Raw genomic sequence first — 19689 nt, forward strand, 5'->3', positions numbered from 1 at the left:
GTCTGAACCAGGTGAAAAAAAACTTGAGATGTTGTTGACTGGGGTCCAACTGGTGTTTGGTAGGGTTGATAGTTGACTGGTGAAAAAGGTGAAGAAGGGTTTTGAGTTTTGGAAGTGGGAATTCTATACCAATATAGTAAAGGTGACAAAGGTACCATATAAAACAAACTGTTTCTTTTGGGAAACAAAGAGGTTTAGGGAATTTAAAGGGATGGATAAAGGGATAATCAGGGTGTATACCAAGAGATTGAAAAGAGGTGTCTCCAAACTTTCTGAGTGTTTTGGACTGATATTTGAGCAAGAGGTGTGAGGCTTTTTTGTCAAGGGTTTGAGTGGCAAGAAGTCTGGGTAATTCTGGAGGAAGATTTTCTACTGGAAGGTTAAGGAATTCATCAGGTAGATCAAATTCATCATCAAGGTGAGGTTTCTGAGAAGAGGAGAAAATAGGGTTGTTTGAGGAAGAGGCTTGTGAAGAAGGAGGTGTTGGGTTCATCATAGAAATGACTGGAATAACCTGAAAAGTGTTTGAAGGAGGTTTTGAAGGAGGTTTTGAAGGAGGTCTTGTGAGCATGTCTGGGATGAGGTTGTCTTTTCCTTTTATATGCCTGGTGGTGAAGGAGTACTGTGAGAACCATTGTGATAGCCTGAGTAACTGTGCATTTGATATTTTCTTCTTTTTGAAATTGAGCATCTGATCAAAGGTTGACATATCTAATTCCACGAGAAAGTGAAATCCAATGAGGTGAAATTCAAACCTCGATTTGCCTTCTTTAAAACTCTGGCAACATCTCTCTGACTTGCTGTTCTTCGCATGTCTTGGACTTACACCAGTAGAATTATAAGGCTAATAAATTATAGATCAATTTCAGGATTAAAAGATAAAGTTCTGACACGTATCTAGAGGTTGGAAATTTTAATTGAACTTAAAGGAAAGTAAAAATGTTTGAGATTCTTTTCTCTAAAGTATAAAACATCCCTCATGTATTTACTATTTGCAATCATATGATATAAGCCCCTAGCAAGCCTTCATAAATATTCAATGTACAACTAAGAAACACTCTGCATGTCTCCTATCAGAAACAATGCTCGTTCAACCAAATAAACCAAAAACTTTAGCAAATTTCCCAAGGAATCAAACCCATTCTTTCTTTTCTTCAATTCAATTTCTGCCAATTTTGCAACTGGGTTTTTCTTGTTTGATTGGAAAAATAAAAAAGATCCAGCAATCGAACGGTCTCGGTTCCTTGCTTTTTCATGATCGTGGTGACATGGATATGCAAAACGAAAGTGTTTCTTTTGGAAAATAAAGGTTACACCACCAGGAAACAAAGACATGCTTAGGACAGAACCGTTTCAAACGGTCCTCAGATTGCTAGATATCTTCAACAGTTTCGAATTCAAATCCATATTACACCCTTTACAGGTGAACTTATTGGAAAAGAATGTTAAAGAAAGAACGTTGCTTTATCATTAACCGTTGGCTTTATATTTTCAAAATTCAGTTTGTTTCACCTATACGATATAAATATGACTTTAAATATGAACCTTATAGCATGTTTTCAATGAATTACATTTAGAATCTGATAGCAACAACAACTTGTGACAGTGAGTAAAAGCTTTTGCTTTTTTTTTTTGTTTCCGCAAGAGAGATGGCCATTCTTTTTTCTTCTGTCCAATGTAAACGTTTCAGTTTAACCCAATTTTTCTTGAAGTCCCATCAGTTCAGTTTGTTTTGATTATGATTCAGAAGTCCCCAAATCTTGAGCCCCACTAACCAAATTTCATGATTATTTGCAGAATTGAGATTAGCAATAAGGCAGAAATGGACAAATTTTCGAACTCGGATGAAAACTATGATCTGGGTTATCAACCTTCTCCTTCTTCTATTGATCAAAATGATCAGTCAACTACAGGAACTCCAGGGAACTCAACGCTTAGTGGTGATTCTTTCGTTTATTGCCTGACCTACTCTGAGACCTCTGCATTTTCAGACCCTGTTGATGATCACAGCTGTTGTAATGAAGCTTCACCTTCTCACTGGTCAGCCACAAGATCCAGGGCTCAAAATCAAGCTGTTCTTACCAGGCTTGGAACAAAGCAGCGTAAAAGTAATGCGGAGGAAAAGCTTGATGATCTGGAATCATTGGATTTGGGTAAAATATTTGGCAGAGATGTGTCTTTCATGCTAAACTTTGTTGTTTTTTCATGCTAATTGGTGTAAAATTATGTTGACAGAACTCGAAATGATGAAGGAAAGATTTGCAAAACTTTTACTGGGAGAAGACATGTCAGGAAGTGGGAAAGGGGTCTGCACTGCGGTTACAATCTCAAATGCCATAACCAATCTCTATGGTACATAATATTTCAAACAAAGACATGACTTTGTTTTAGTTGTCTTTCAATTCTATGAATTGCTTACTTCTGTTAATGTATGCAGCAACTGTATTTGGACAAAATTTGAGGTTGGAACCTTTGAATCCGGAAAAGATGGAACTCTGGAAAAGAGAAATGGACTGTCTTTTATCTGTTTGTGATTACATTGTGGAATTCACTCCCACCAAGTCACAGAATTTGCGTAATGGAACAGTTGTTGAGGTAAGATTTGAGAATCCATACCTAAGTTTTCTCTTAATGGGTGTTTGCCATTTTGCCTGCTTTAACATTATGCTTTTTGAATTTTTAGATAATGGAAAGCGGACCTAGATCAGATATATATATCAATCTTCCTGCACTGAGAAAGTTGGATGCAATGCTTATTGTAAGACAAAGCTCTATTTGAGAAAAATCACAATCTTTTCTAGTTGAAAAGGCTCATCTCTTATCATAGCTCAAACCCTTCGACAGGAAATACTGGATAGCTTCCAGGACAGAGAATTCTGGTATGAAAAGCAAGGGAGTATGTCCTCAAATTCAACTCGTACAGGCTCATTTCGAAGGGTTGTTCAGAGAAATGATGAAAAATGGTGGGTGCCAGTGCCATGCGTTCCTCCAAGTGGTCTCTCTGAGAAAGCAAGGAAGCACTTGCGACACAAACGCGACTGTGCTAATCAAATTCACAAGGCAGCAATGGCTATCAACAGTAGTTTTCTTGCTGAGATGGAAATTCCAGGCTCGTACATGGCATCTCTTCCTAAGGTTAGTCCTTCTGGCGATGAAATTGCTTCACAGATTTTCTGTTCATGTGATTTAGAGCGGAAACTCCTCTTATCTACAGAGCGGAAGAGCCAGTATTGGAGACGCAATTTACCGCTTCATGTATAAGACAGAAAAATTCTCCCCAGACCATCTGCTTGATTGTCTCAATATAGCATCCGAACATGAAGCACTTGAGCTTGTAGACCGTGTTGAAGCTGCAATGTATACATGGAGACGTAAAGCATGCATGAGTCATTCAAAATCATCATGGGGAATGGTAAAAGACCTAATGTCTGATGTTGATCGAAGTGACAAAAATCATATATTGGCTGAAAGAGCAGAAAGCTTGTTATTTGCCTTGAAGCAGAGGTATCCTGAACTTGCACAGACGTCCTTGGACACATGCAAGATTCAATACAATCGAGTATGTGAAAAGTTGTCTGTGCATATTGTATTTAGCAGAATTGAAATTCCATGGTAGGACCATTTGACACAAATGGCACCTTGTCTAAAATGCATTCTTCCCATAAGATCCAAGTTTTTGACCCCTATAAATCAGCTCTATAAGAAGAACTTAATGGAAATTCTGTCTTGCAGGATGTGGGGCAAGCAATCCTGGAGAGCTACTCAAGGGTGTTAGAAGGTCTAGCTTTCAACATTGTTGCCTGGATTGAAGATGTCCTTTTTGTAGACAGAACAATAAGAAACCAAGAGTAAAAGTCTATTGCAATCAGAAAAAATTTCAAAGAGGGCAAACTCAACCCCAAAGTCAATCTGTTGTCATCATCCGTTCGACAATTTCTGCTGAATCCATTTTGCAAGAAGCCAAGAACATAATCTGGTTGATAAAAAAACCTAGCAATTTTTCTTTATAATTTCATGCTGTTACATGGGAACCAATTTGTACATTAGCATCGTTTTAAACAAGTCATGCCCTTCTAACACCTCAAGGTTTTTAGCACCCTTACTTTTTATTGGGTTTCTGTTCGTGATTAAATCTCCGTACAATAATAGTCGTTATTCCTCATAAATGAAAACAAAAAAATAATACTAATAATAAGAAAAAAGAAAAAGAAAGTCCTCCTCCATTGCACTTGAAGATACAGATTCCCAAATTGCTTCAACTGCAATTTTGACAACCTTGAAACAATATAATAAAAGTTTTCCTAATTTTGCACTCCAACAAGGCAATAAACCATCACTATGATCACCGGTGAAAAGAAGGGAATATACCCACTAATCAATTCAAACATCAGTCAACGAACCACTCCGTAGTTTTAAAGGCGTCAAGGGTTTTCTTGGAGGGGAAGAAGAAGGAGATGAGGATGATGAAGATGATCTGAAAGCTTCAACCTTATCCTTGCATTTGGTGTCGTCTCCTTTGTTTTCTTCCAAACACTTCTCCAACTTTCTTTGAGGGGAGGAAGAAAGAGATGAGGATGATGAAGTTGATCTGAAAGCTTCAACCTTATCCTTGCATTTGATGTTGTCTCCTTTGTTTTCTTCCAAACACTTCTCCAACCAATCAGCTTTGCCTTGGGACAAAGTCTTCTCAGTCACATCAACACCACCACCAGCAGCGCCATCAACCCCCTTCGCTTGATCCATTTTGTCGATAGTTCCAGCAAGTCAACTAAAACCACGACTTGGAAGCCTGTATTAATAAATATATATTTATATTAAACAAGAAATAAAAATATAAAACTACATTTGATTTCCAGGGAAAGTAGAACAAGTATAAACAAATAGAGTAGAGAAAAAACGCCCAGTAGAATTCTGGGTTTTTATTGTTTCGATAGTTTCGGCTTTGAAAAGATTATAGAAGAAAACATGTCAAGAAAAACAAAAGTAAAGAAGTATAGAACAAGAATTAAAAATTAAGTAACAGCAATAATTATAAAGTATAGAACAAGAATTCAAGATTAACTGATGTTCCTAGCTACCATAGTATAGAAGAAGAATCAAAGATTAACAGATGTTCCTAGCTACTGTCTTCCCCTTAAACCCAAAAGAACATCAAGATAAGAAAAGAAGTGGAAAATTTTAAGTTAATGATGAACTTACTCAAAGAAAACTTGAGGCTGAAGTAATGGGAGTCGTAGCGGATGGAGAAAACTTTTTTAAAAGAAAGACGAGCGAGGCATAATACAAGTCAGTTATCAGTCAATGGGTTTTTCTTCAAATAGTCAGTATATTTTATTTTTGGGCCGTCCATTTCTAAATTTATGCAGAAATGGATTGCTAGGGAAGCAAGAGATGATGGTACTTAGATTCCATCCGTTGGGCTTTGCCGTAAATGCCGCAATAGGCCACAGGCAGGGAATCGGGGGGGTCCAAGTTGACCTGTTCCAAATAGCTTAATGGCTGCAGTGAAGCTTTAGATTAATAATAATAATGTCATGATCAAATTACCATCTTTATGCTATGCCATATGATTATAACAATAATGCTTCTGTATGGTCTCAATCTAAAAGCTTACGCTATTATCTTTTTAAAAAAGAATAGATTTATTCGCACCCACACCCTTTCAGGCAAGACTGTTATAATAAAAAAGGAAAGAAAAAACCTGACGACAATCTATGAATCACACCATCTAAATGCTCAAGATATTAGGCGAATCACACCATCTAAATGCTCAAAAGTAAATTTTAAACTGCTTTATTATTCTTAAAAAAGCAGAAGAGGGGAACTTTTCGTGAAATCTTCCTCGCACAGGAAGCCTATATAGCATAACTAGAAGGACTTACCCATTAGAAGATCATCTCTCAACTCTTCAAACACCATAGAATAGAATACATAAACTTATGGTACATATCTCTCACATCTGTGAAAATGAAGGAACATGCTATTGTATACATATCACAAATTCTAGATAGGATCCAGTGACCAACGATCCATTGGTTCTAGCTGATATCTATCCAACAATGACGCCATCTTGACATCAGAGATGCCTGGAAAAATCAATTTCAGTATGCAGAAAGCTGATGTTTTAAGATTAAAGATCCATAATAACTCCATGCCAGTCCCCCTCATTTGTAAGCATGAATTAATATATGCATGACTGCAACATAAACATTTAATGTATTTCTATACATGGGATGCAGGTGTCCATGTGTCTTTCAGTGTTTTGAAAGAGAAAAGAAATGGGGACAAAAGATTGATTAGCAATGGAACAGCTACATATCATTCTTGATATACTTGATCAATTGGTAAAACTGAAACAATTATCTCTATATATACAACAAAGCCTCTGAACCGCACCTGAGAGTCTACGGCCCAGATGGTGGCGGGCATAAAACCACAGTACTTGTACAGGGTCTGCATGCTGAACAGATGGCATACATGAACACATCTTGACATTCTTCTACAAGGACTCCAGCATGCCCATCCCACCTTCCCAACTCCCCCCCCCCCCCCCCAACTGTGAAAAAAATCCCCTCCCAACAGTTCCCCCTCTACTATTAAACATGGGACCAGCTGCACAGACAAGAGATGTGACCTTGATGCCAGCATTAAATTACCTGTTGTGGGCGGGTTTGCTAACCTTCGACCAATTCAAAAATGTGAGTCAAGCCTAAAATCAGCTGTCATCATCCACAGCACCAATATATGTCAAGTCCGTCCGTCTCACTCTTACAGTCCCCTTAAGCCAACTTGAGGCTCGAAGATTAGAATGGTCACTGCCGCCAATGACAGTGATGCTACTTGAAGATGGACCTGATCCTGCTCCATCTTCCAAAAGTGTCCATGGGTCAATTTCCATATCATATTCCTGTTGTGACGGCATTGGCTTGGATTTTCCCGGTATACTATTTGCAGGTCGTGCCAATGCAGCCAGTCTCTGAGATGCATTCAAAGCTCCAGTGTAAGATCCAGACACGTAGAAGCTGGATTGAAGCAAACTAAGAGTGGCAATTGGGACAGAAGGTGGGTGGGAGGAGATCAAATTGCGAAAAGAAGGAAATAATATTGGCATTGCAGATTGGATACGCCATCTAATCATCTCAGGCAATTGCATAGAGTCTAACTCATTCTGCATCCACAGAAAAACAGTAATTGAGGCGTGTAAAGAATCATCTGTCATTTTATTCCAATGCTAACTTCATTTTACATAATAATTTTACAAATGCAGCAAGTATTCATTGACACTTCATGTTCATGAGAAGTTTCATTTCATAAGAGCAATTAAAATTAATTAATGTTCTACATTGACAGGAAGGACATCTCAAAGAGCTCTAACTTGTGGAAAAGTGAATATTCTCTTTCACTTGCACTGAAAGTATTGGAAGGTCACACTATTTGTCACAATAAAATCATAAACAATAACTAAAAATACCCACTTTTGGGAGGGAAGACCAACTGCAAAGTCCACAAACCAAAAAAGAAGACATTCAGTCAAATTAAAAGTGCCAATGATAATGTATTTCTTTAGCATGCAGCATGCATGCTTTATTTACATTTCTCATTACTAATTGCATTACAGGTGCAGCAGCAAACACCAGATGACCTCATTTCCACACATTAATACGTTAATTTTCTTTACCTTAGAACTCTTTACAAATTTCCCCCACCCCCACCAAAAAACCTTCAACTGCTACAAGACCATCAACGCATAGCATGCATACTCAGTCATGATTGCAATCCTAAATATGCAGAACATGAATGGGCTCCAAAGCCAACACAGACTGGTAAAATTACAACACTTTGCGTTCAAGTAAATTAGGATTATTCGAAGCACTTATTTCTAATAAATTAGGTTTATTTACCAAAACAAACAGCAATAAATATAACCAGTGCAATAATGAAGATTAAAAACCTGCAAACTCTCCACTGTGTCACGGTCAAATCCAGAAAAATCCTTGGTAGTCTTTGACTTTAGCCAACTTGGCTTGTAACTGCTTAACAACCCATGTAGAACGAACAATAAATGATCAAAAAGACTATCTCCCGAAATATCTGAAGATGCAATAGGTGACACCAGCTCCTCGTCCCTCTTCAACTGCACAAAATTAAAAGATAGGTCCACATCCTCATGCACAACCCTACTTCCAAGTAATCGAAGAATTACAGATGCAAGCATGTGCCTCATGTTTCGTGCTGATGGTTCCCTGAATAATCCAACAAATGAACCTTAGTAAACTAGTTCATCAAATACTATAAATAAGATAATTGAGATTTCATGACATTATTGCATCAAGACTACCCAATAACAAGAACATTAATTAGGAAGAAACAACTAAAAAAACATGGGCTTCCACTTTTCAGTGGAAGACCAAAAGTCAATGAATTCTCAAAAAATAGCATAAACAATGCACAAAATATAAAAAATAATTTATGCTTCGTGCACTCCTATAGAGAAAAATGTAATCCTCAAATTCTATTTTCAGCAACAGGGGAAAGAAATTAAATTAAAAAAAAAAAAAAGATAGATTTCCTCACACTAAGATAATGGAAAAAGATGTTCAAATCAGATATAAAACAAATCGAAGCAATGGAGTTTTCAATTCAAGAATTTTATTTGCACAGTTCTATAAAAATAACATAGAAAGAATTAGAGCTAATATCTCAGAACACTTTAAACAGAATAAGCGAAACTTGAAAGGCTTGAGCTGAGATTGAGATAAAATTAACACAAAATACCATGATAATTTCATTAAAAAAAAAAGCAAAAAAAAAAGGTAATAACTAGCATATTCATTTCCAGCAGAATGATTCACATACTAATAGATAGCGACACAAGAAATTAAACAATAAACCACCACCCCCCCCCCCCCCCAAAAAAAAAAAAATACTATGACAAGAATTCATGGTAACAAGAAAATCTAGTTAGCATATTGTGCAACCCAAAAAAATAGTCACAGGCAGCAGTAAGCCAGTAAGCATAGAAACTGATCATACTTATATTAAATTGAAATAAATTGAAATCAGGGAGAAAGATAAAGCATATATTTACCCATCTGCACAAATGGTTGGCAGCAATCTCACAATAAACTGCAACCTCAATGACATAGAAGCTCGCAAAGCTGCAGGGGAAGGAGGCGCAGACTCCGCAGGAGCTGTCGTTTGTCTAGCCAATCCATGACTACCAACTCTTATACCTTTGCGATTGTTACCTTTATTAGTAGAACCTTCAATTCCAGAAGAAGCTGCTCCAGTCTGCTTGCTTGTTCCACGAGTAACTGAGTTTATTTGTTGCTCAATAGTGTTAAACTGCTTTATCAAATCACTTGCAAAGGTATTGCGTGAGTCAGAAGAACTTTGGTCTATGCAAGGAAGAATCAATTCAATGAAAGCCTTCTCGGTTACGTGCTGCTGGCTGATATTGGAACCTTCAACATCAACTTGAGTGGAATCTTTCACATACCTTTTTGACTCCATGCCATCCTCAATGACTTCACCTTCCTCAAGAGAGGTGACTTCATACTTCTTCTCTCCCCTGTTTGTCACAGGAGAAACACCCGAACAAGACCATCCCCAAGGCTTCCAAAACTGGGTCTTTGTAGAAAGGCTCTTATTTTCTGCGATAATAATGAGCCGTTGCCTAAGAGTTTTCCGTCCCAAAAGAACATCCGGACCCCCTAGAAACCATTTAGCCTGCATCAACATTGAATCCTCTAATGACCTTCCAAAAAGATGAACCACCTCTGAGAAAAGGGGAGCAGCATCAGGTCTCACCAACAATCTGGTGAGGATGATATAAGTGAAAACTTTCTCATTTTCTGAAGGAGAAGCTCTTTCAGAACTGGGTGAGGAAGAGCGAATAGCATCTACCAAGGACATGTCATGGTTCTCCATCTTATCAATGAGTGCTTGTTCATTTAAAAGAAGCCTTAACTCAACCCACTGCCAATGAAATTTAGCTGGTTGCAGAGCATCCAATGCACGAACAAGCTTATCAAAAAGCTTTGACTCATTCTCTGCACGCAGAGCTTTAGACTCACTATGTCCAGAAACTCGATTCCCATCATCCTGTATAAAAGCAGAATAAGGCATCTTACAATCAATTATAGCATTTAGAAAGAGCCTTCCACGAAGAGGGACAAAGGCCATGGATTTCAAGTGCACATCCAAACAGTTCACCTCTAGCAAGGCTGCAAACTCAGCATCAGTGGTATCCGCAGCTACAATATCATAAAAACCACGACTATCCCTCATACAAACATCTCGAAAAGGTATATGTTTTATGGCATCACGAATAGCCATTGTTAAAGACTGAAACAATTGAAAGATATCTTCACGACTTGCAATGTTACCATTCAAAATGAATGGCTTCCATATAACAAAGGCAAATATTGCATAAGCTGGTGGCAAGACCAAATTAATTGGGAGCAATCTCTGCATCCTTGAAAGAGCTACAACAGATTGTTCACCTAGGAGTTCCAAAACTAGTCCATCACAAACTGTTCTGCAGTTCACAACTAACAGCCGAAACCAGTGCACATAAATTTCAACCGAGTTGTCCACCTTAAAAGCCCCAACAGATCGGGCATTACCATTAGAACTGGTTTTCATGCTCCTTACAAACTGAACAACATCCAAACCTTCCTGTAATCTCAAGACTGTTACCATCCTCTCCAAGCTAATAACCCCATGAATAATAGCCCTGATGACAAGAGCAGAAATAGCCGCTGCCATTTTGGTTGTTCTCCCAAGAGTCGCTTTGGCAGAACTGTTCAAATTGTCACCAGATATGTTCGCATTAGACTCAGGAGCATCAGGAGGCAACTGAAACTGACCTCGAGAGGACTTTACAGGAGCAAAAGCTACTGCTAAAGCAGAAGAAGCCTCTGTTGCAAGAGCTATCTCAAATGCTCGTCTTTGGCGCTCTCCAAGAGCTTCCTTTAGCAGGCATAGACATATTAAATGAATGCGTAATATGCGCTTAGCAAAATTCAAGGAATTCATAGGTGGCTGATAACATGAATAATTGCTGCCACCAGTAAAATCAAGTATCTTTGCAAGGGTTGGTCCAACACTGCTAACAATGGCAGAAACAGCAGAAGACACCAAACCTGGGTCCCCTTCTTGAGCAGCACCACCAGTTTGCCTAATAAAGTCCATTAGTCCCATTATGATTTGTTGAGCTACTTGATAACCATCATCCCCTTTTTCAATGGCAGGACTTTTTGGTGCATTGGCTGCAAAAAGTTTTCTCTCTTTACCTAAGATATAGTGCAAGGCATCATCAACATGATGCTGAACCATATCTCTCATGTTTAAACCCACCCTAGATAACCGTCCACCAGTTATCTTTTGACGGTAATAATCATCAGGGTCTTCAATCCCTGCTGGAACTCCAAGTGAAAACCCAAACTCTTCCTCGACTGTTCCTCCAGATTCAAGTTCAGACAAAAGTCTCTTATCACAAATCCCCTTGAAATTCTTCTCCCAGTCAATTACACTGGCAATATTGCCATACCTCTTCAACAAATACCGAGCAAAAACAAGGGTTCCTGAGCCAGTAATTCTTCCATTAGTGGCCATAACTGCCACAGCACGATGCATTGTAGCCGACAAGGCTTCAGGCACAAGATCTGCAGCAATAAGTATGTTCTCATACCTGAACAAAATTCATCATTAAGCATGTAAGACATACATATGCAGGTTTAGCCAAAACATGGTGAACAACAAAAGGTTTTGCCGTGACAAATCTAGTGGCTTAATAATCAATCCTGAGCAATAACAATAACTTTCAGGGGAAAAAAAATTAAAGTCCTCCCAATCTCCAGAACCGTTTCCTAGATGTTACTCAAGTCCAACCAAACACCAAGAAGAAAATATGTTATTGAAATGCTTTCATGCAGTCAATAATACAGATACACGAACATCCAGAACAGTTTTGCTTTAGCCAGAAATTGGAGGAGAAAAGCGAGGAAAAAGAAGCTACAATTATTGCTAAAGTAAGATCAACACGCAGCAACTGCATTAAACCATACTGCAATGCAACGGTCACTAACAAAGAACCAACCTAGAGAACTAATTGATGCCAGAAATGATTCGCAAGAACAATTTAATTAGAAGAAAAAGTGGCAGAAAAATGATATTTCACCTTCTGAGAGATGATAAAAGATATGCCTCCCCCACTTCACACGCATAATTTTCCACATTCCTGGGCACCATTAGAACGTTTCTCCCACTATGAATGGTAGGAGAGGGATTACTAACCACTTTTGGCAACAACCATATGAGAAATTTGACAGCTGAAGCTGAATCACAAGAAACATCCATTAGATACAGTATAGTTGATAGCTCATCCTCACCAAGCTTCCACCTTGACGGACTCTTCTCATCAGATGCAACAAATGGCCTGCCATTCTGGCCAACCTTCGCCACAGATTTTTCTGACTCTTCAACAAGCTGCCTAACTGCAGATATCAACCAAACTGCAACAATCCTCTTCTCCACAAAGCGAAGCTGCTTTAAGCCCTTTCCAATTGAAACAATATCTCCAAAATGGGTTGTTCCAATCCCATCCACTGATTTTAGAGTTTCCACCTCAGTTCTATGATGCAGGCAGCTTATCTTGTTATCACATACGTGACTTGTAGATGCTCCCAGGCTACCCTCAATTCTAGCAGATGCTAATTGAGCAAGACTCTGAGTTTTACGCACGGTCTTTTGCCTACCACGAGAAACTTGCTTCGTTGATTTAAGAGGAGGATCAACTTTGAAAGACTCTAAGTTTTTCAGCCCCTTCCTCACCCACCAAGTATCTTCATCATCTGATGGAATTGGTGAAGGTACTTGAAGAAATGAACTCTTATCCTCACTTAATTTCTGTCTTTTTACCCTTTTACAATCTTCACACCCAGGAGTACCTTCAAACAAATCCATCTTGTTGCATGTTGACCCAACAGGCCTTTTGACACTCCCTTGAGACTCATCCACTCCACTATCTGCAGATGTAGAAGATGAGCTAGGGAATTGCAACAACACTGAAATGGAAGCCTTCAGTTCCTCAAGGTACACATCTCTCCTGAAAGCCTTTGAAAACTGAACACTTTTCCATTGATCACCTGAAACTTGGGAAGCACCATCCCTATGATACTTTTGCTTCTTAGCTGATACATGAGAATTGTTTGCATTATTATATTGATCAAAAAGAAGCTCATGAAGGACAAGACGACGTTCTTTTGAGTAAACATTTACAGCCTCAAGCAGTTCTACACCCTCAGCAATTCTTGCTTCTTCTAAAGCATCACAGATAAACTGCTTTGGGAGCTGCTTCAAGATTTGATGGTGTCTCTTCCTTCTTTCCAGGTCATCCATAGGTCCATTAGCATCAATAATTCCACTAATTATCAGCTGCCTCACATATGCCTGAGGATAAAAGATTCCACAACGTACGAGTTCTAATACAAAAAGCTGAAGACGCTTGCCACCTCCTTTATGCCCTTCATGCTGATCAATCCAGCACACAATAATATCATGCAGAGGTCCTGGGCTGTCAAATATATCTGAAATATTATTACTTCTTCCATCCACACCTTTTCCATTGCTTTTAGCTTCATATATATCTCCCAACAAATTCCTTCTGGAATGGTTATTCTGCTGACTGGTATTCTTTGCAGTACAGTTAACTCCAGAAGCCCTTCCATTCTTGTGTCGTGGATGCTGCAACTCTTTCATCTTCAGCTTTAAAAGCTGAATTGCAAGATATATTTGAGAAAAATCTTTCCTTCCAGTGAATTTCAAGTCACGGGGTGGAGCAGTCCGGAAATCCCTGAAGTCACAAGTTGCCCACTCACAAAGGAAAAAAACTGAGCAAATCAATGACAAATTCACAGTTCTAAGCCATTTCAGTGATGATCTTAAGCATGGATTCACTTCTGCAACCCAACCTTCGCCAACTGCTCCATCAAAAAGATCACCAAAGATATGTTTATAAGCCTCTATTAGATCTCCCTGCAAAAGAGCTTTATCTAGGGTCTGCACAGCTTTTGCCACACTTTGGCTAGGATATCCAGTACTTGAACCTTTAGCAAGATTATCAGCACGTTTCTGGATGGTGGAAACAACATGATCAAATGACAAGGATTGGTAGTGAGAATCAAATCCTTTACATCTGAGAACATAAGCATCCACTGAATTATTTTTTATTTTCCCTGCATCATCCGATGACTTTGATAAAAAACCACCATCATTCAATGTATGTGAGACTACACAAGTTGGTAAAGGAAAGCAATCTAAAGCAACAAATGTATCTGGCACAGCCTGTATCAAATAGCGAAGCATCTCAATCAGAGCAGATATTGTGTAAGCTCTCCGGGAATTATCAACCAGATCAGATCCACCTGGAGAAGGCTCGCAGATGAAGCGAATAGCCACACCCACAAGATTGCGTACATATGTCTGACATAGGGTGATGGTTTCCAAAACTCCATAAATGATAGGCAATAGCAACTGCAGAATCTCAAGCAATCCCTTTTCCTGAAAGAGAACAAATACAATGATTAAAAACTATAAGAATGTTCATAAGCTCATAATTACTCCCTAACTAAACATGTCTCTCAGAAAGGTGGAAAAGGTATTTGCAATGAGGGTAGAATGCACCAAATTCAATACCTGCAGTTGATTCAGAACCCAATCAATGATAAGAGAAGGCAGAACCAGTCCTTCTGCATGATGCCACTGCAAGAGCCGCACCACATACCACCACTTAAAGTGAAGGGATGGCTCCTCACCATCAAGGATTGCTGATGTGGAATCACTCCTATGCTGCAAAGACCCAGTATAAAGCATTTGTGGCAATCTATCTTTACCATGTTGAGTGGAATGAGAATTATTTCTTGAAAAAAATTCATTCAAAAGGTACTGCAAGTAATCAATAACATCTTTTGTCCAGAGTTCTGTACGAGATAATTGAGTTTTGTCAGGTGCTCCAGAAGATATTGCAGAACCAGGGCGAACCTGCAAAAGATAACCATAATGCAACCATCCAATATTATGAATAGCCTAGGACAACTGCGAAGAGCATGAACAGATGGTTATAATAATTAAGGCAATTGTACCTGATTAAGATAAGTTACTTTGATAAACCAAGTTGCTCTCAGCAATGGAACATTATTCCTGATAAGAACTTCTATTACAGTTTTCTTCCTATAATCTTGAGGAACTTGATCAGCCAAAGAACGCAATTGCTTGTGTTGCTGTGATAAGCCCTGAGAAAAATAAGAACATAACAATTCATTAAGACAATGCATAAAGTTTTTTTTACTTTCACTGGTTGTACATAATGAACATAACAATTCATTAAGTACAACCAGTCATGAACTTAGGGGAGTATGAACATACCTCAATCCATTTCTTTCTGAAATCTTCATTGCATGGCCTTTGTTCAGGGAAAACCCCTGGTTTACTTAACAGTTGACCAGTAAGAGGGACACCATAAACCTGACCAGCCTGACAAAAACAAAATACAGCCTCAAATTCTGTACCAAGATCCAGAACTTTAAGAAGGATTACAGAAACTTGAAACAACTAAAGAAGAAGATAAGTTAATAAATATGGAAGGAAAGAATGCATCACCTTCCGCTTTTGAGCACGAGAATCATTGATCGCCCTTAGACACTTTCTAATTGCCTAAAAGGAAGAGAAAAGAATTACTCATTAAAAAGTTAAAAACCAACAGTCATATTTCACAAAAATTAGATTAAATATGCATAAAACAGTCTAATTGACAACCATTGCATTCCAAATAAAGTGGCTTACATCTCTGCATTTCAGAACAACTGGCTTTGTAAAAGCCTGAACCTGAGTCAATGAAATCTCTTTGGAATCCTGAACAGATGGCAGGACCATGTTAGACAAAAAAAATATGATGGTAATAAAAGAAGCTAATGGAAAGACAGTTAATTCTCCAGAATTATCTTCAAAAATTCCAGATTTAAATTTCCTATGACTTTAAAATATTGATAAGTTACTATCTCAGCGAAAAAAAAAATCAACTCAAAGCAGTACTCACACAAATACTATCAAATTTCAATCTAAAATAGGCAAAGAAAGCACAACAAGGTAAGGTTTGACAGAGACTGCCACAACAAAACGAGAATCTCATGCTTGGAGCATATGCAAATATTAGTTCCCAAAATATAAGAAAATGTTAACATGTTTGATAAATAGCCTCAATCTAATAACTGTATTGCAGAATAGAGAATATAAGCATCTCAAACTTCAATTATCCGCAACAAACCAAAAAAAATGATCCAATCTTTTAATTTTCATGCAAACCCATTTAAAATCATTTACTTCGCTCAAAAACACTTAAGTACGGTTAACTCAGCATTAAGTTCAAGTAAGAAATGATGTAATTGCAACTCATATAGATTGGTAAAGCAACCATAGTTACCAAACACTTGCATGCAGCACAACATCCACATAAGGATGTTACAGCAAAACAAAAAAAAAAAAAAAAAAACTAACTAATGAACCTTAATCAATCATAAGACAATACCTCCAGTCCATCAATAGTCTCCTTATATCCCTGCTGCACATTTTCTCTAGTGAGAGTCTCTTCGGGACAATTTTGGGACTGAGGATGAAAATCAGGGGGCCCAAGTCTGAAAAGGAACAATAATAAATTACTTGTATGCAAGATAAAAACCAAATCCAATCACATAAGAAAATAAAACAAGAATCAAATCAGTAGGACCATCAACTTAGTCAGCTTCGCAACCCATTATTATAAAGCAATAAAACATAACATATAACTGTATATTTTGAGGCATAACTAAATCATTCTGTATAAACATAACTAACACAACAACAAATGCTTCAATTTAATTGTAGAAATTACCTAGAATTAAGATGTTCCTTGTCACACTTTAACTTGTAGGGTGCTAACTGAGATTGTCGTCTACAAAATGAGAATATATAAGGAGACCAGGCAGAAATAGTTTATTTTCTGCATGTAGAAACTTTACAGCTATAATAAAAATGCTAAGGATAAATATGTTCTCTGGATAAAATAAATTAACAGATTAACAGTATTCTTAAGAGTGCGAGCAGAAAATTCTCAAAATGTGTCATTAATTGAAAATTCATCAAAGAAAATATCCTAAAATATAGTCAAACACTGGTTTTAAAATCAATAAATGAAGCCAATTCAAGAAGATAAGAATCTGTGAACAAAGCACAAAAGAATATGGTATTTTGAAACAGTTACCTAGAATTCAATGCGATGTTAGGGGGTAACAAAGATGAGTCAGCCCGGGCAGTATCCCTAGCAGAGGCTCCCCCTATTGCACTGTTATTAACTGCACTAGTGCAGCTGGTAGCATGATACCTTTGCATTTCTCCCAACTATCAGCGGCATACTGCATCCAGCATCAAATACTAAGACAATATATCAAATCCAACCTGCATTCATGCAAAAATATATATCAAAATCATTATCACCATGTAAAGCATAAGTAATTTGTTAGTAATTTGATAAAAAGGTGAAATTAAAAATAAAATTGAGAAAGAATAGATTCACTGAGTGTACCACCTCAAACATGAAATCTACAAATTAGCTTATCAACCTCACTCCGACCTGTCAGCAAATTGAAAGTAAAACATCACATCTTAAGGGATATTTAATTTTATGTTTTCAGAGACTAAAAAACAAATAAAAGCAAAATAACCATTGAGGAACGAAATCACAATTTTAATCTCTAATAAATTGTTTGAAACACAGATGAATGACCAATATCAAATCTTCACACCCTCAGTCAAACTTAAGTCATCAGTGCTTCAATCCAGTATTAGAAAATTAAAAAAAATGTCACAGGTTATGCACCCCACTCCAATGTAGCAGTTCTGGTTCTACTATGATGTGGATAGAGAAATCAATTATACAAATATAAAATACAGGATTACTGAACCTCAACCAGGAAAAAGAAAGTAAAAAGGGATACATAGTTCAATTTTTGGAGGTTCTAGGAGATGGAATTCTGAACATTTCCTCCATCAAAGGACTTCAAACAGTTAAGAAAAAATAACCTAACAGCATAAACCAATGACCAATTATAGTAAATAAGTTGAAGCTTAAACCATGACAACTGTCGAAATGTTATTTTCATAACTTTATCTGTATGAATAACTGTTTAGCAAAACTCTGAACATCATATTAATTAAACTTAATAGCGTTGTTCTACTAAGAACTGATCCTATAAATTTATAAAGCTATTTCATACCATCAGAGTAAACAATTAAAGACATTGTAAAAATATGGTCCCCATCAAAACCTTAAACTCTAAACATCTCCCACACTTTGGAAGAAATTATTTAAATTTTGAACTTAAACAAATCATCTCCCAAGACTTTGGAAATGCTAACCGGGAACCTAACGTAAAATGCCATAAAGCAAAACAACAGCATAAACTAATCAAACGACTTTGATCTATTAAAATAAACCAAGAGAAACAAACAACACGTGTCAAAATTCAAAATGTTCCCTCCCCCCCCGTCACTCAATCCAGTTTACCATAAAAACACACAAGAAAGACCAAAAAACTCACCATTTTGATTTAGCCATGAACCAAATCTACTGAATCAAGCAAAACCCCGAATTGAACTAAACGCAAACTATGTTCTTTTACATGCTAAAAGGTAAAATAGAAACCAAATCGTCAAATTTAGAACTACAAGAAAAAAAAATTCGATGCACAAACGAGAACTAGGTTTATGTCAGATGCGAGGAAGATGAGCTAATAAGCTAAAAAGATTGCCCTTTTTCCCCTTTTTGCAGATTAGTGAAGCTAGGGTTTTGATGACAAATTCGTAAAATAATGTAAGGAGTCGAGGACGAAAAGGGAATAAGAAAACATATAAACAAGATTGAGATTGCAAAACATAGAAAGTGGAGCGTACCTCTGACAAATTTAGGGATTTTGAATAGAGAGACAAAGAAAGGCCGAAACCTAGAGAGAGAACGGAGGCTTTGGAGAGAGAGATTCAAAGGCGAGAAGGGACTGGGGCTTTGGGTCTTTGACTCTTTTCTAGCTTTGGCTGATGATGACGATGATGGCCTCGACCTTCTGGTTCTTCCTCTGCTCGAACAATTAAAACAGGAAATTTGGGGGCGATCTACTCATTAAAATATTATTATTTCTTGTCAGCCAATCTCCCGTTTTCCCCTTTTGCCCTCTGATTTTTCTTTTTCTTCGCCATCCGCTAAATGACGAATAAATGTAAACGGGGCAAATTGGGGAATTAAATGATTCCACAATTAATTGCATGAAGTGTTGATCAAGTGAACTTAAAAAAAAAATAAAAATGCATATATCTTTACTATCTGACGAGATAAGTATCTTTTGCATCTTAAATATATGTCTTTTTCTTGTTCTTTTTTTTATTATTCACCAAAATATGCAATTTTCGGATTAAATATTGAGATTTTTCTATTTTAAAATTTCATAAACTAAATGGGAAAAAGAAATAAATGACGTTGGTGAAGGTTGAAAGAAAGGCACGTGCTAGCCTATATGCTGGAAAAAGAAAAAAAATCTGATAACCATGAACAAGCTAACCAATCCTTTCTGCTAGTAATGGATGTAAATATGATTTTTTTTT

The 19689-nt window shown here is 37.4% G+C and overlaps 3 protein-coding genes across 5 annotated transcripts; 1 reads left to right on the forward strand and 2 right to left on the reverse strand.

The window, feature by feature from the left end:
* Positions 1 to 1086: 1086 nt before the first annotated feature.
* LOC111313866 (rop guanine nucleotide exchange factor 3-like) lies at positions 1087 to 4212 on the forward strand. The gene is made up of 7 exons (XM_089752470.1): positions 1087 to 2153; positions 2236 to 2352; positions 2438 to 2595; positions 2684 to 2758; positions 2845 to 3135; positions 3215 to 3559; positions 3733 to 4212. Exons 1-7 carry the CDS (start codon positions 1784 to 1786, stop codon positions 3850 to 3852), a joined length of 1476 nt encoding a protein of 491 aa, XP_089608596.1. The 5' UTR covers positions 1087 to 1783; the 3' UTR covers positions 3853 to 4212.
* Positions 4193 to 6536, reverse strand: LOC149512081 (uncharacterized). 2 transcript variants are annotated; one of them, XM_089752474.1, is made up of 2 exons: positions 6397 to 6536; positions 4193 to 4789 (listed from the first exon to the last, which is right to left on the reverse strand). In XM_089752474.1, exon 2 carries the CDS (start codon positions 4741 to 4743, stop codon positions 4381 to 4383), a length of 363 nt encoding a protein of 120 aa, XP_089608600.1. In that variant the 5' UTR covers positions 4744 to 4789; positions 6397 to 6536; the 3' UTR covers positions 4193 to 4380. The 2 variants fall into 2 exon arrangements, with proteins under 2 accessions (XP_089608600.1, XP_089608602.1); XM_089752476.1 differs by lacking the exon at positions 6397 to 6536 and adding an exon at positions 5079 to 5188.
* LOC111313864 (mediator of RNA polymerase II transcription subunit 12-like) lies at positions 6261 to 19185 on the reverse strand. Of its 2 annotated transcripts, XM_022914695.2 has the most exons (14): positions 18988 to 19185; positions 17624 to 17668; positions 17300 to 17493; positions 16931 to 16990; positions 16589 to 16694; positions 15847 to 15915; positions 15664 to 15717; positions 15430 to 15537; positions 15147 to 15296; positions 14701 to 15045; positions 12185 to 14565; positions 9089 to 11695; positions 7952 to 8243; positions 6261 to 7168 (listed from the first exon to the last, which is right to left on the reverse strand). In XM_022914695.2, the coding sequence occupies exons 3-14, from the start codon at positions 17425 to 17427 to the stop codon at positions 6716 to 6718; spliced, it is 6753 nt and encodes a 2250-aa protein (XP_022770430.1). In that variant the 5' UTR covers positions 17428 to 17493; positions 17624 to 17668; positions 18988 to 19185; the 3' UTR covers positions 6261 to 6715. The 2 variants fall into 2 exon arrangements, with proteins under 2 accessions (XP_022770430.1, XP_089608595.1); XM_089752469.1 differs by lacking the exon at positions 17624 to 17668.
* Between the last annotated feature and the right edge of the window lie 504 nt (positions 19186 to 19689).

Source organism: Durio zibethinus, chromosome 23, assembly GCF_047325235.1.
Source record: "Durio zibethinus cultivar Kanyao isolate XHJ-2024 chromosome 23, ASM4732523v1, whole genome shotgun sequence".
Classification (NCBI taxonomy): domain Eukaryota; kingdom Viridiplantae; phylum Streptophyta; class Magnoliopsida; order Malvales; family Malvaceae; genus Durio; species Durio zibethinus.

Excerpts from the sequence above, each read along its gene's own strand:
- LOC111313864 (XM_089752469.1), bottom strand. The coding sequence starts at position 17,427 with ATGCAAAGGTATCATGCTACCAGCTGCACTAGTGCAGTTAATAACAGT. Across the intron at positions 16,695-16,930 it reads AAGGAACATCTTAATTCTAG|ACTTGGGCCCCCTGATTTTC; the intron begins GTAATTTCTACA and ends GTTCCTTTTCAG. Across the intron at positions 15,046-15,146 it reads AAGTAACTTATCTTAATCAG|GTTCGCCCTGGTTCTGCAAT; the intron begins GTACAATTGCCT and ends TATCTTTTGCAG.
- LOC149512081 (XM_089752474.1), bottom strand. The coding sequence starts at position 4,743 with ATGGATCAAGCGAAGGGGGTTGATGGCGCTGCTGGTGGTGGTGTTGAT.
- LOC111313866 (XM_089752470.1), top strand. The coding sequence starts at position 1,784 with ATGATTATTTGCAGAATTGAGATTAGCAATAAGGCAGAAATGGACAAA. Across the intron at positions 2,353-2,437 it reads TGCCATAACCAATCTCTATG|CAACTGTATTTGGACAAAAT; the intron begins GTACATAATATT and ends TAATGTATGCAG. Across the intron at positions 2,759-2,844 it reads AGTTGGATGCAATGCTTATT|GAAATACTGGATAGCTTCCA; the intron begins GTAAGACAAAGC and ends ACCCTTCGACAG.